The sequence below is a fragment of the Staurois parvus genome, unplaced genomic scaffold, assembly GCF_062004578.1.
Source record: "Staurois parvus isolate SC_StPar_1 unplaced genomic scaffold, SC_StPar_1.0 ptg000312l, whole genome shotgun sequence".
Classification (NCBI taxonomy): domain Eukaryota; kingdom Metazoa; phylum Chordata; class Amphibia; order Anura; family Ranidae; genus Staurois; species Staurois parvus.
Window position 1 is genome coordinate 1475140 of NW_028318108.1, and position 12388 is coordinate 1487527.

General features: G+C 43.4%; 1 protein-coding gene across 1 annotated transcript in view; it reads left to right on the forward strand.

Annotated features, from left to right (window-relative positions):
- The first annotated feature begins 6557 nt into the window (after positions 1-6557).
- The window catches only part of SHBG (sex hormone binding globulin), a 32898-nt gene continuing 27067 nt past the window's right edge, over positions 6558-12388 (forward strand). Inside the window, exon 1 of the mRNA XM_089683489.1 lies at positions 6558-6785. Within this exon, the coding sequence (XP_089539615.1) occupies positions 6567-6785 (219 nt within the window). The 5' untranslated portion in view covers positions 6558-6566. The remainder of the gene's footprint in view (positions 6786-12388) is intronic.

Here is a 12388-nt window from a genome sequence, read left to right on the forward strand (position 1 = left end):
ACTGCTAATACTTCTCTTTTGCCTCCGAGAGACGTTCTCTGCCGGGTCCATTTTTACACGATAAAGGAAGAAATACTATGCCGCGCTTGGACTGCTGGTCCAATTGACTTTGATGGAGCCATGATCCATATATACCCTGACCTCTCTAGGCAAACCAGTATGATGCAGGGGATGCTGCGACCCTTGCTGGAGGTAATTCGTGAGGGTGGGGCAACGTACCGCTGGGGCCATCCATTCCATCTCATCATCTGTAAAGAAGGAGCTGAGTTTCCTCTCCGCTCTCCGGACCAACTACCCGCACTGTTTGACCTCCTGGGCAAGTCTGCTGTTGAGGTGCCAAATTGGCTGGACTCTCCACTGCATCCAGATGCTTCCCCTGCTTCATTTCCGAGGTCACAGAGGCTCAGAAGGCCCCGGTACAGATCTTCAAGCCAAGACTCTGCCAGGAGGAGACCCCTTAGGCCTACACCTGCTGCTGCTGCCGAAGATTGATTGGCCCTTTTTCTTGTTACCATCTGGGTTTCATTGTACCAGGGGATAATGGAGGGGGCTTCGTGCTTCCCTCTTCCCTTGTCTCCCGAATGTGGGGTGACTCTCTTTTTCTACTCGTTTTTTCTTTTTGACTTGGACACCTGATTTTTGCATCTATGATGTTCACCTCTGTTTTTGATGGCTCCAGGTGCTGGAAAGGTCGCTACTGTAACCTAATTTTTTTTAATGACATCAGGAGCTTTGTTGCGGTTTGGTTGGGGTGGGGGACCCTCCCTTCTCCCCTCCCTGCCCCGCTGGCCTGGTTCTGTTAGCTTGGTATTATGTCGGTATTATCTATCCAGGCCATTTAGGGGTGATTGTTTGGCCTCCTCCTCGCCTTTCGGTGTTGGGGATGCCTCTGGGGGGGCGGGGATGTGACCCTTCTCTTGGCCATCTATGTGGGTCACACTGTTGGTCTTCTTTGATATCCAGCTGCTACCTTTTTCATTATTTGACATTGTCTCACCTGCCCCTGCATATTGTTAACTGCTGTTTGCTTGGGGGGTGGGGGCGCATTTTACAGTTTTCCGGTCCCCCTGTGCCTTTGGATTGGGGACTGGCTACCCTGGATTTTGGTCCTCCTTCCGCCCAGTTTTTCAGGGCAGATTGGGGGTGTCCTCTCCTCTGCTCCAATGGTGGTAGGGGGGCATATATGTGGTTTCCTGGTATTGCTCCTCTGTGGATCTTAGGGACAAACAATTTTACCTGTGAATGTTATACTGGTATTTTTTTGTCCCTTGTTCGTGCAACTCCCTCTCTTTATCTTTTGTGTGCATTTTCTGACTTATCTCTTCTCTTCTGCCCTCACCCACCTGCTGTTTTGTTTTGACTCCCCATAGGGCTAATCCTTGTGGAGGTGCTCCACTCTCCTCCCAGGGACATCAGTTTGTCCACTATTGTAGATATTTCCCATTCCACTTCCCTTTTTTTTTTACCCTTTCTCTTCCCCGCTTTTCCTTCTTCTCACCCTCCCCTCTCATTTCCTCCTCCCCCTTCTCCCTTTTTTGGGGGGGTTTCTCTCCCACACGGGGGCCCCATCTCGGACCTCTCTCCTTGTTTAGCGGTTTCTCCTGGCCTCCTTCCATCATGGGTTCCTTGAAGATAACCACTCTTAATACTTGGGGTCTCAACACTCCCGAAAAGCGATCGTGGCTGCTGGCTGACCTCAAAAACAGTAAGACTCAAATTGCCTTTCTACAGGAAACACACTTCAAATGTGATCATATTCCAAAATCAACTAATCGAGACTTTCCATGGGTGTATCACAGTTCCTCTCCCATTTCTAAATCCATAGGTGTTAGTTTGATTGGCAGTGCAGTGCCGTGGTCGTTTGTCTCGTTGCAGTTGGACCCACTTGGCTGTTATCTGTTGCTTAAGGGCACGATTCAGGGAGTGCAGTATACCTTCGTCAACATCTATTTCCCCAGTGTGAACCAGGTTCAATTCTTACATGCTCTGCTACCCATTCTTTTGGGCTTTGTCGAGGGGACCTTGATTTTTGGGGGGGATCTTAATTTTGCAATGGATCCCTTGTTGGATGTTTCTCGGGCTCCTCTCATCATTCCTATGTTTGTCTCTGATGCTTGAAGGGTGACTTACAGCTCTTACGCTTAGTTGACCTATGGCATCTACTGAATCCCCAGGGTCGGGACTACTTTTTTTTTTTTTTTTTAACCTCCCCTGTTCACCATACCTATATCCCCGTCTCGACTATCTCTTGATCTTGCACTCAGCTATCCCTGCGGTGCTCACCTCACAGATTGAGGTTTTCTACTTCTCTGACCATGCTCCGGTTCACCTTATCCTTCGACTAGACCCATTTACTGAAGGTATCTGGGGATTGAATGAGACCCTCCTTCAGTCCCCAGATACCTTCAATGCCTTAGTACAGCTCTAGGGAGTATTTTGCGACTAATACTGATTCGGTGGCCGACCCCCTCGTGGTTTGGGAGGCCCACAAGCCAGTGATTAGGGGCCTTTTGATTCGTGCAGGAGCACATGTCAAGCAAGAGCGTTCTCGTCAGATTGACAGCCTACTGCAAGACCTTGGCAGGTTGGAGCGCTCCCATAAAGCGTCTTTGACGCATGCCACCTATCTAGAACTCTCCAGAGTACTGTGGTCTTGAGATAGAGAAGGGATCGCAAGTCCTAACAAAAATTGCTCTATGTATGAATTTTCAAATACACTGGGCACTTTGCTGGCAAGGGCTCTTCGGGGCCCCCGAACCTACATTCCACATGTCCAAAATTCAGAAATTGACTAAGTCAGCCGATATTGCTGTCGAATTTCATAGATATTATCGTGATCCCTACAATTTAGGCCATTCTTCAGCGAGATTCCCCCACCCCCCCACAGGGGGCACCTTCCCCTCTCTCCTATATTTCGGCCTCGGGTATACCGTCTCTTACTTGCAACTTGGAGTGGCTTTGGCTCAGTCAAAGCCCAAGAATGCCTCTAGGCCTGATGAATTTACTCTGACCTATTACCAGACCTTTCTTAAATGTCCTCTCTCCCCATTTCATCTCTGCTCTCAATTCCATTGTCCAGGGACACCCTTTGCCTTGTGATACCCTCAGGGCGTACATCTCTTTGATACCTTAAGAGGGCAAAGACCCTTCCAGGTCTGGGAATTACAGGCCGATTGCTCTGCTGAACTCTGATCTGAAATTATTTACCAGGATTTTGGCAAACAAGCTGTTACCACACTTATTGTCTCTCATTCACCGGGAGCAGGCTGGGTTTGTCCCTCTATGGGAACTGAGAGACAACACTACGAAAGTCCTTAACCTGATCCATTCAGCCAGAACCTCCCGCCACCTCCTTCTGCTTTCTACAGATGCGGAGAAGGCCTTCAACAGGGTCAGTTGGTGGTTCATTATGTCCACTTTGCGTCATATTGGCCTGGGACCAGCTATGATGTCTTGGATTTCCTTTCTCTACTCTTGCCTCTCTGCGGCCATTAAGGTTAATGAGACTAGGTCGGGCTTTTTTGACATAACAAATGCCCCCTTTCTCCATTGATTTTTGTGCTTTCCTTGGAACCTTTTCTCTGCACGATTCGGAGAGATCCAAATATTCCTGACTTACTCAAGCCCTCTGGGGCTCATAAAGTGGCTGCCTTTGTGGACGATTTGATATTTGTTTTAACTGACCCGCTTACCTCCTTGCCGGCCCTGGTAGATGCTTTACGTGTCTTCGGTTTTCTGTCCTTCTTTCAGATTAACTTTTCCAAATCTGCTGCCCACAATATTACGATTCCGGATGCTGTGGTGAGTCAGCTTCGTCCTATGTTCCCCTTTCGCTGGGCATCTGAGTCTAACTGTTAGCTTGGGGTCCATATTGCTCCTTACCCTGCTGCTCTTTACTCAGCCAACTTTGAACCGCTTCTACAGCGTACGAAAACAGATTTATTGCGCTGGTATTCTCTTGTTCTTACATGGTTTGGGCGGTGCAGTGCCCTCAGGATGACGTTGCTCCCCCGGATCTTCTACGTCCTCCAGGCCCTCCCCATTCGCTTGCCTCCTCTCTTTTTTTAACAAAATTCATGCTCTCTTCTGAGACTTTGTTTGGTCTCATCGGAAACCTCGTCTGTAATTTCGGCACTTATATTTACTTAAGTGCCTCAGCAGTGTGGGTCTCCCAGATGTCCAGGCTTATTACAGAGCAGCTCACCTGACGAGACTGGTGGACTGGCACTGTCATGCTGAGACGAAGCTCTGGGTGTTGGAGGATACGAGGGGGCACTGCCAGAAGCTGGCCCTGAATTTGGTCGAAACTGCCTAGAACCTTGTTGGATCACCCTACTCTGGGCAGTACTTTGTTGGTGTCCCGCGAGACTTTTCGTAACTCCTCCCTTTCCAGCTGCCCTCTTCTATGCTCCCCGTTCTGGGAAACCTTGAGTTTTCTCCAGGTTTGGAGGACCAACCGTTCCACTGCTTGGAGGCCTCGGAGCATTCATACTTTCGATTTCCTGGATGTGGATGGTAATCTTGCTCCTTCTGCTTTCTCGACGGCTGCAGATCCTCCGTTGGCCTTCTGGCACAGCCTGCGACTCCGTACCTTCTGAAAATGCTCTCATTCTCCTGGGATCAGCCGTCGTCTTACGCTCTTGGAAAATATCTGTCATAAGAGGAAGCACATTAGGCATTGTCTTTCCATTCTTTACTCTGCCTTGCTCAATCCACAAGATGACTTTCAACCTTCCTTTCTCGCTCACTGGGAAGCTGATTTAGGTCTTTGCCTTATGCAAACACAGAAAATGAACATTCTACATTTTGCACAGAAGTCTTCCATTGCATTCAGGGTTCAGAAAACCGTTTATAAGATTTTAACCCGATGGTATAGGGTCCCTATTACCCTTCACCGTATTTTCCCGCAGGTTTCGGATCTATGCTGGCATTTGTGGGCTTGAGCGTGGTGCGATGTCTCATATCTTCTGGACTTGCTCTAAGATTCAACCTTTTTGGCAGATGGTAGCCGATACCATCAGGGCTCTGGCGAGTGTTGACGTGGCCTGCGACCCTGCGGCATGCTTGCTGCACCTTGCTGATCATCCTATCAAAAAATATAAGGTTTCCTTGACTATTCAACTGTTCAATGCGGCCAAGGCTTGTATCCCTCTGTGTTGGAGGTCTGTGCATCCACCCAGGAGGTCCCTTTGGTTCTCTAAGGTCAACGAACTGCAAGATGTGGAGGACCTCACGGCCTCTCTGTATGACCGTGGGGAGGTGTTTAGAGATACTTGGAGGCCCTGGCAATATTTTGTTTACACCGATGCTTATCTTCGGGTATCCCCTTGATTTGGCTCGTGTTGGCCCGACATGCCCACTGTCTGATTGGTTTGGGGTCTGTCCGGGCCCTTGGGTGGTAGGGCCACTCTTTTTTTTTTTTTTTTTTTTTTTTTCTTGTTACCCTTTTTGTTATCTCCCCCCCCCTTTTTTTTATTGGCCCTTTTCCGTCGGGGGGATATACTGTATGTGTATGTATGTGTGTATGTGTATATGTGTATATATATATATAATTGTTTTTTTTTTCTCTCTCTCTCTCTTTCTCTCTCTCTCTTTCTCTTTCTCTCTTTTCTTTCCCTTCCCCTCCCCTCTCTCTCTATTTTTTTTACATCTCTGTGCAATCGCAATTCCCGACGTTAACTTCTAATTGACAGGGATATTTTGTATTCGAACTGTTATTTGAGCTTGTTTCCGGGGGACCTTGCCGGGGCTTCATCTCCCTGGCTCTGGAAACTGGGAAGGTCTGTATCTTTTTGTGACCTGTCCAATTGGATATCTGTCTGTATACCATTATGTTTGGTCTTTTCGACCTGTATATTGCCATTTCTTTTGTATTTTTTTATTTTTCTCTGGCCATTATGCCTTAACTGTAAAATGCCATAAGTAAAGGAATTACAAATAAAAAACCTTTGTCCTTTTCCTTGTGTTTTTTTATTATGTTGTATTTTTTGCATTCCCGGCTTGCAAACTTTTTATCATGACTTTACTGATCGTAAGTCCCTGCTTTTAAGGGCACTGAACTGGCACTCCATTTCCTGGTTTCAAAACAGGTGCTCCAACTCCATAACCCACAAAATTGGAACAAGGAAGGCAGGCCAGAGTTAACATGATTGCGTGTGGTCACTGCAAAAGCCATTTGTCAAGACCCCCATTGCAAAGTATTAAGTAGAAGAATGGAAAGACTCCAGACTGTGCATCACACCACTGGGGCAAAATGGCAAGCGTTTTTTTTCTTTTAATGTTATATCTTTTGCTAGTCTTTCTAAATAGATAAGAAAAAAGTGAGATACCTGAAAATGTCTGTTTTGAGGTGCCCCATACTTTACAGAGAGCTCTTGCACTTTTTGCACATGGCTAGATTAGATGAAATGGAAAATGGGACTGCATGAATGGCAAATGAGTAATTTCAGTTATAAATAAAATAGCTGTTCTGTTGGCTATTCTTTGTCACTTTGGTAAAGGGTTAAACAGTTTGCCTCCTCTGTTCTCGTGAAACATCTGCAGGAGGCAGACACTGGGAATGTGTTATGGTTGCAGCCAAGGTTGGTGTGAGAAAAGGTCTGATTCCCTTCTACCGGAGCTATATAAAGGATAATGAACATGTGACAGCTATTCACATCCACTGCATCAGTAACATGAGGATTCTTAGCTGTATATTCATTCCTATCATCCTATTGCTGCTTTCCCATGGAGAGTTTTCTTCAAGCAGTCTACCACCTGCTTCTAGCAAGCATCCCACAGGACAGGTAACTGTGCAATTGTCCATGATTGAGACAGAGAGAAAAATGGTTCAGAAAACAATGTCTATATGGAGATCAGCATTTTGATTTTCATGGCATTTTATATGTAAATGTCCATTCACAAATATTGCATATAATTTTGTCTAGCTACAGACTGCTGATAATTCTGAAGCTATATGAGGTGTTTAATAAGTGAACAGAGAATAGAGCCATTTCAGGTGGAAATGACTAATCATTTATGAGTAAAATACATATTCATGACACAGCATTTCAAAAGGTGCAGAGACCCATAGAAATGTATATAGTGGGCTCCCTTTTTATTTGAATAGGTTAAGCCCATTACTGGCCTTTGCATTGTTATAAAATAAACACAGTTTTATTTCAAGTACCAGCTAGATATATCTATTGGATATATCAATTTCAACAGATGTCTATTGAGATATCTGTAGAAATTTCTTAGAAGTAAGTTATCTATTCCTGTTACAAAACAAGATTTGTTTGCCAAAGTGGCTGAATAGTAGTATTGTGTTTTGTGTATTGGTATTAGATTTTCTTTGGAATTTATTTGTGGTAATTTAATGATAGTATTACCTTTTTGTGAATAGGCTACAATCTGTTGTTGGTGACTTTATTTATTGTATGTTTCATACCTAACTCAATTGCTTTGCCAGTGAATTGGTTAGTTATCGCTTTGAGGATTGCCAATCAAATTATGATCTTTTCATGTCTGATCTATTTTTTTCTGTGCTTTATTTTGTAGAGCCAGAATAAACCATTGCATGTAGCATGCTAAATAATTTTAGTATGGTTACAATTAAAAGATGGTAGGATCACAAAGGAATTTATGTCCTGCAAGTTCACCCAAGTGCCAAAGGAAAATGTAAATTTGAATTATTTAGCTAAAAATTAAATTGCAGCTTTAACATAAAACTAATAACTTTTTCCAGCTCATCCATTTGTCTTTTAATGTGCTGTGATTGGTATTACATAGTTGACGACTTTTTAAGATCATTTTCCACAGTTTGGGGTATCTTATTCTGAGTAATGGTTTATGGACCTTTCTTTGTTTTTGTATGACCAATTCAAAAACTATTTAAATGTAAATACATATACCCAATAATTGTTACCTGAGAAAAGACATATGCTGGTCTTTTTTTTTTTTTTTCATTCACTCAGTGGAAAAAGAAAACCGGTTTCTCCATCCACACACCCACTGGAACATTGGGAGAAAACTGGTGCAGTTGTGCATGGTAGCCAGTCGGCTTTGGAAGCTGATTGTTAACAAAGCAGAGTTGCACCAGATTTTGCACTGTCCAGTTTTAGTAAATATCTCTCATTGTATTCTCACAGCAGCACTCTCCACCAGCAGAATACACAGATCAGCAGATGCAGCTAGCTGATCGAGGAAAACTTTCAATCAAACCCATTCAACAAAAGTTGATCTAATGATTGCCTTCTGTCAAATAGGTATGGCCACACATGGATTGAAATTTGTCAGCTGAACTTGCCAAGTTTCAATCCATTTATAGTCCGCTTTAGATTATACTCCTCTGTATCATGCAACTGGCCCATTTTAACCATATACAATATTGGAGGGATGTATCTGTAGCATCAGAGATGGGCTGTGAACATTAGGCTCCAAGGTTGTCATTCGCAACCTCTCTTCACTATCTACTGAGTCATTGACTAGCCCAAGTGCATGACCAGTTGGTTCTGAAAAGCCTGAACTATTGCCCTGCTTGCTTGTTGCAGGTTGCTGACACACTAATTAACCAGAATCAAGATAAAAGCCTTAGATCCTGTTCCTCTTGAAGAACAATGGCAGTGCTCAGAATGCTAAACACACAGGTTGATGTTCATAAAGTGAATAGTGCAGTCATGCCATGTAGCAGTCTTAGATTCTTGGGCTTCTTCTGAACAGAAAACCGATTATGTGTTCTAGGAGGACAACTATCACTGTCCTCTGTATAAATTGCACACAGACTGTTTCATGCAGGAGAAAGGGCACGTTTAGTTGCAGTACAGTGCAGCAATATGTATCTCTATTTCCTTCAATGGTACAGAACAGTCCTACTGGTTTACAGGTGCAATAAATTGCATTGAGGTGCAGGTATGTGAACAAGCTCTTGTGGTACTCATAGCCATAAGATGATGCCACCTCATCTGGACAATCATTAGGAGATAATCATGGGAAGTTTTCTATGTCTGCAGGCTTTCATAGCCAACTTTTTTCAGGGATAAGGGGGTTGCTCTGGATTTTTCTCTTGTTTCTTATTAGATAGACCCCTATCCTGTTCATGTACAGCCACTATTCAGTACCCATGGTTTTTCCCAAATCCTGTCTTTTCAGCAGTAACCTCAACATATATGAATAAAAGATATATGAAAATGTTCAAACTATCCAGGTATCATCAACACCATGACTAGTCTCTTGTAGTTCAATGATACAAGCATTTCTTGCCCAAAATTCATTTAAAAAGTATAACTAAAGGCAAAACCTTTTTTTGGATAGAGTGGAGAGGGATTAGAACCCCTGTAAATTCATATTCTTTTCTGTGTCCCCATTGGAGAGAATCTCCATAGCTATTTGATCTGTTTACCATTATTGTTGAAAGTGAAAGAACATTTCCAATTTTGGGTCTCCTCTAGAAAAGTAGTTGAAACCTTCCAATGGGGACACTGGTTCTGGTGACCTGGGGCTCCAAGAGATTCCCTAATTTGAAGGGATTTCCTCTCGCTTCCTATTTTGGCAATGGGACAGGAATTGAAGATAAATCCCCCCTTCCCTAATGAGACACCGCCAAAAAAACTGACAAGGGTTATAATCTTCCCTTACTCTATCCAAAGTTGCAAAAAAAGGTTTTGCCTATAGTTCTAATTTTATCTTTTTTTGTTTATTATTTATTTTAGTATATATCCAAATAAAGTGAGAGAATAATGCTCTAAAGTGCTGGGAAATTGCCTCTCAGACAGTTTTTGCTTTAACAGGTGTCCCAGTTGGAAGATTTCCCCTCACTTCTTGTTATGGTGACAACTATAAATATGATTTAACATCACTTCTGTCCCAGTGTCAATGGTCACCAAGACAAATAGAGTGTAAAATTCCCCAGTGGTGACACAGACAGCACTGAAAAACCTGACAGTAGTACAAACTCTTCGCCACTCTATCCAATTGAGGCATCAGCTCATCAATCTGCTGCTTCTCCTTTCAAGGTATAGTGGACAAGATCTGTAAGTGCTTAACTGCAGAAGAGAAATATCAGGTCTCCTCCCTCCCCCTGCTGTGCAGCAAGACCCCTGTATTTCTCAGGACTGCATTGAATTTTTTTTTGGCAGGTAAAACCACTTCTGTATATATACAGTATTTAATCTATACAGTATTTATCTGTTTGGAGTTCAGCTTTCAAGTGGGAGTAAACACCTTTGTTTTGCACTTGTAAGTACAGTAAATATCTCCTAAACATGCACCGTTTAGGAGGTATTTACATGTGAAGCAGCCGGAGGCATGCGCACTACTCTCTCAATGCGTGTTAAGATTATGAAGTGCACACTAACAATTTACATAAATAACAAGCAATATAATGACTTTAAATAAAGTCCTCAGTCATCTCTGTATCTATAGGCATTGTGAAGAATTTAGCTTTGAAGGTTCATAACACAGGCACTGTATTTTTGTATGTGAGCAGATCTTGGCAACCTGCCAGTCCTGTAATGTAAACAAACAGGTTTTTTTAAGCTGTTAAAACACAACTGCAATCAGACTTTAGAGAGACTTGAATGAGATTCTTGAGGATGAAAAACCTCACATTTAGCTAGAGAGGTAAGGGGGTGGAGGTTGGTTGTTTTCTTTAAGCTGCCATCACGTACCTGCTGTTGCAAAAAGTTCTGTATTGCCACCTAGTATCTCTACATTAGACACATGCACCCCCCCAACCCCAAGGCTATTCCCAAATAATTTGCCCAGTATTTAAAGCCAACAGGCCTGGGTATAATCACATGAGAGGGTGTGGGGAATTCTGCCTATTATGCAAATAGTGACATTGGTAAAGTCAATATCTGCATCTCTTTCTGAACCAGGGAGACATTGATGCATTATACCTACCTGGATGACTATTTTTTCCAGCAGAATGACTGTATCCTAATGTGTTCTATGCAAGAAGGTAAAAAACCTTTTGTGTGTTGCTCCCCCTCACAGCCCCTCCTAATGCTCACCTGAACTCTGTCTCAATCCAGCACTGTGCATAGGAGCCTCAGCTCTCCTGGATCTCTCTCTTCTCAGACACAGCAGCAGGAGCCATTGGGAGAAAGCAGAGAGCAAAGTTGAGCCATGCTCTGTGAGTCTCATAGTCCCACAGATCCAGCTTGGGAGTAAGCATGTACCAATGCCCCCATAGCAAGTGGCTTGCTATGGGGGCACTGAGCAGGGGGGAGGGGCCAGGAGTGCCAGTGGGGGACCTGAGAAGAGAAGGATCAGGGATGCTCTGTGCAAAACAATTACACAAAGCAGGTAAGTATAATGTTTGTTATTAAAAAAAAACACAACCTCTTAGAATCACTTTAAGCAAGAGAACAAAAAGAAGCCGTTCTCCTTATAAAAGCCTTGTGTATAGGTTTATTGAAATACCTGATGCATACACTCTCCCACCCGATGCTGGAGCCTCTAAGGCATTTAACTTTATCTAGAGCTTAAAATGGTTCTAGAGACTGAAGGTTTTTTACCTTTGTGCATTCTATGCATGGAGATAAAAAACCTTCAGTGTGCATCTCACCCTGTAGCCCCCCTAATACTTACCTGGGCCTGGACTCTATCCACCCATGTGCATGAGAGCAGCAGCTCTACCGGGTCCCTTTCTCCTCATTGGCAGCAGAAACCATTGGCTCCCACTGCTGTCAATTACAGCCAGTGAGGAGGGAGCAGGAGGGTGTCAAACTGGCGGCCCTCCAGCTATTGCCAAACTACAAGTTCCATGAGGCATTGCAAGATTGATAGTTACAAGCATGACTCCCAAAGGCAGAGGCATGATGGGACTTGTAGTTTCACAACAGCTGGAGGGCCGCCAGTTTGACAGCCCTGTTTTAAACGATTTTGTAGACAGCCACTAATATTTGCTAGGGTATATCTGTTTTAGTATTTTTTAATTGTTTATACTTTTAAGTGACAAATTAAAAAAGATGTTTTATATGTATTGCTACTGTGGTCCCAGATCTCAGTCCTTTTTAGAAGTGTTATACATTTGCATATCTAGGTTTAGAGGCTGTAAGCATGTCTGAGATGAGCTATTTTACAGCAGGTATACTGTGCTGTTGCTGCTCTTAGTGGTTTGCCTGTGTTTGTAAAGTCCCCTTTAAATCCTTTTTGAATCTACCTTTAGAGAAAAGGGCCTATCCATAAAGCAATGGTAAGGCCTTACTGTGGCCATGCTTTGGGTTTATAAAAAAAATACAACACCACAACAATAAAGTATAGATATGTGCTTTACAAAAGTGCCTTCTACTATGCTTGATTAAGAAGTCCAAGGCAAGCAAACCCTCATAAATTTAATGTAATAGGGGACAAAAATTGCAAGGAGGCAATGAGCATGGTCAAATGACCTGACAAAATCACATGA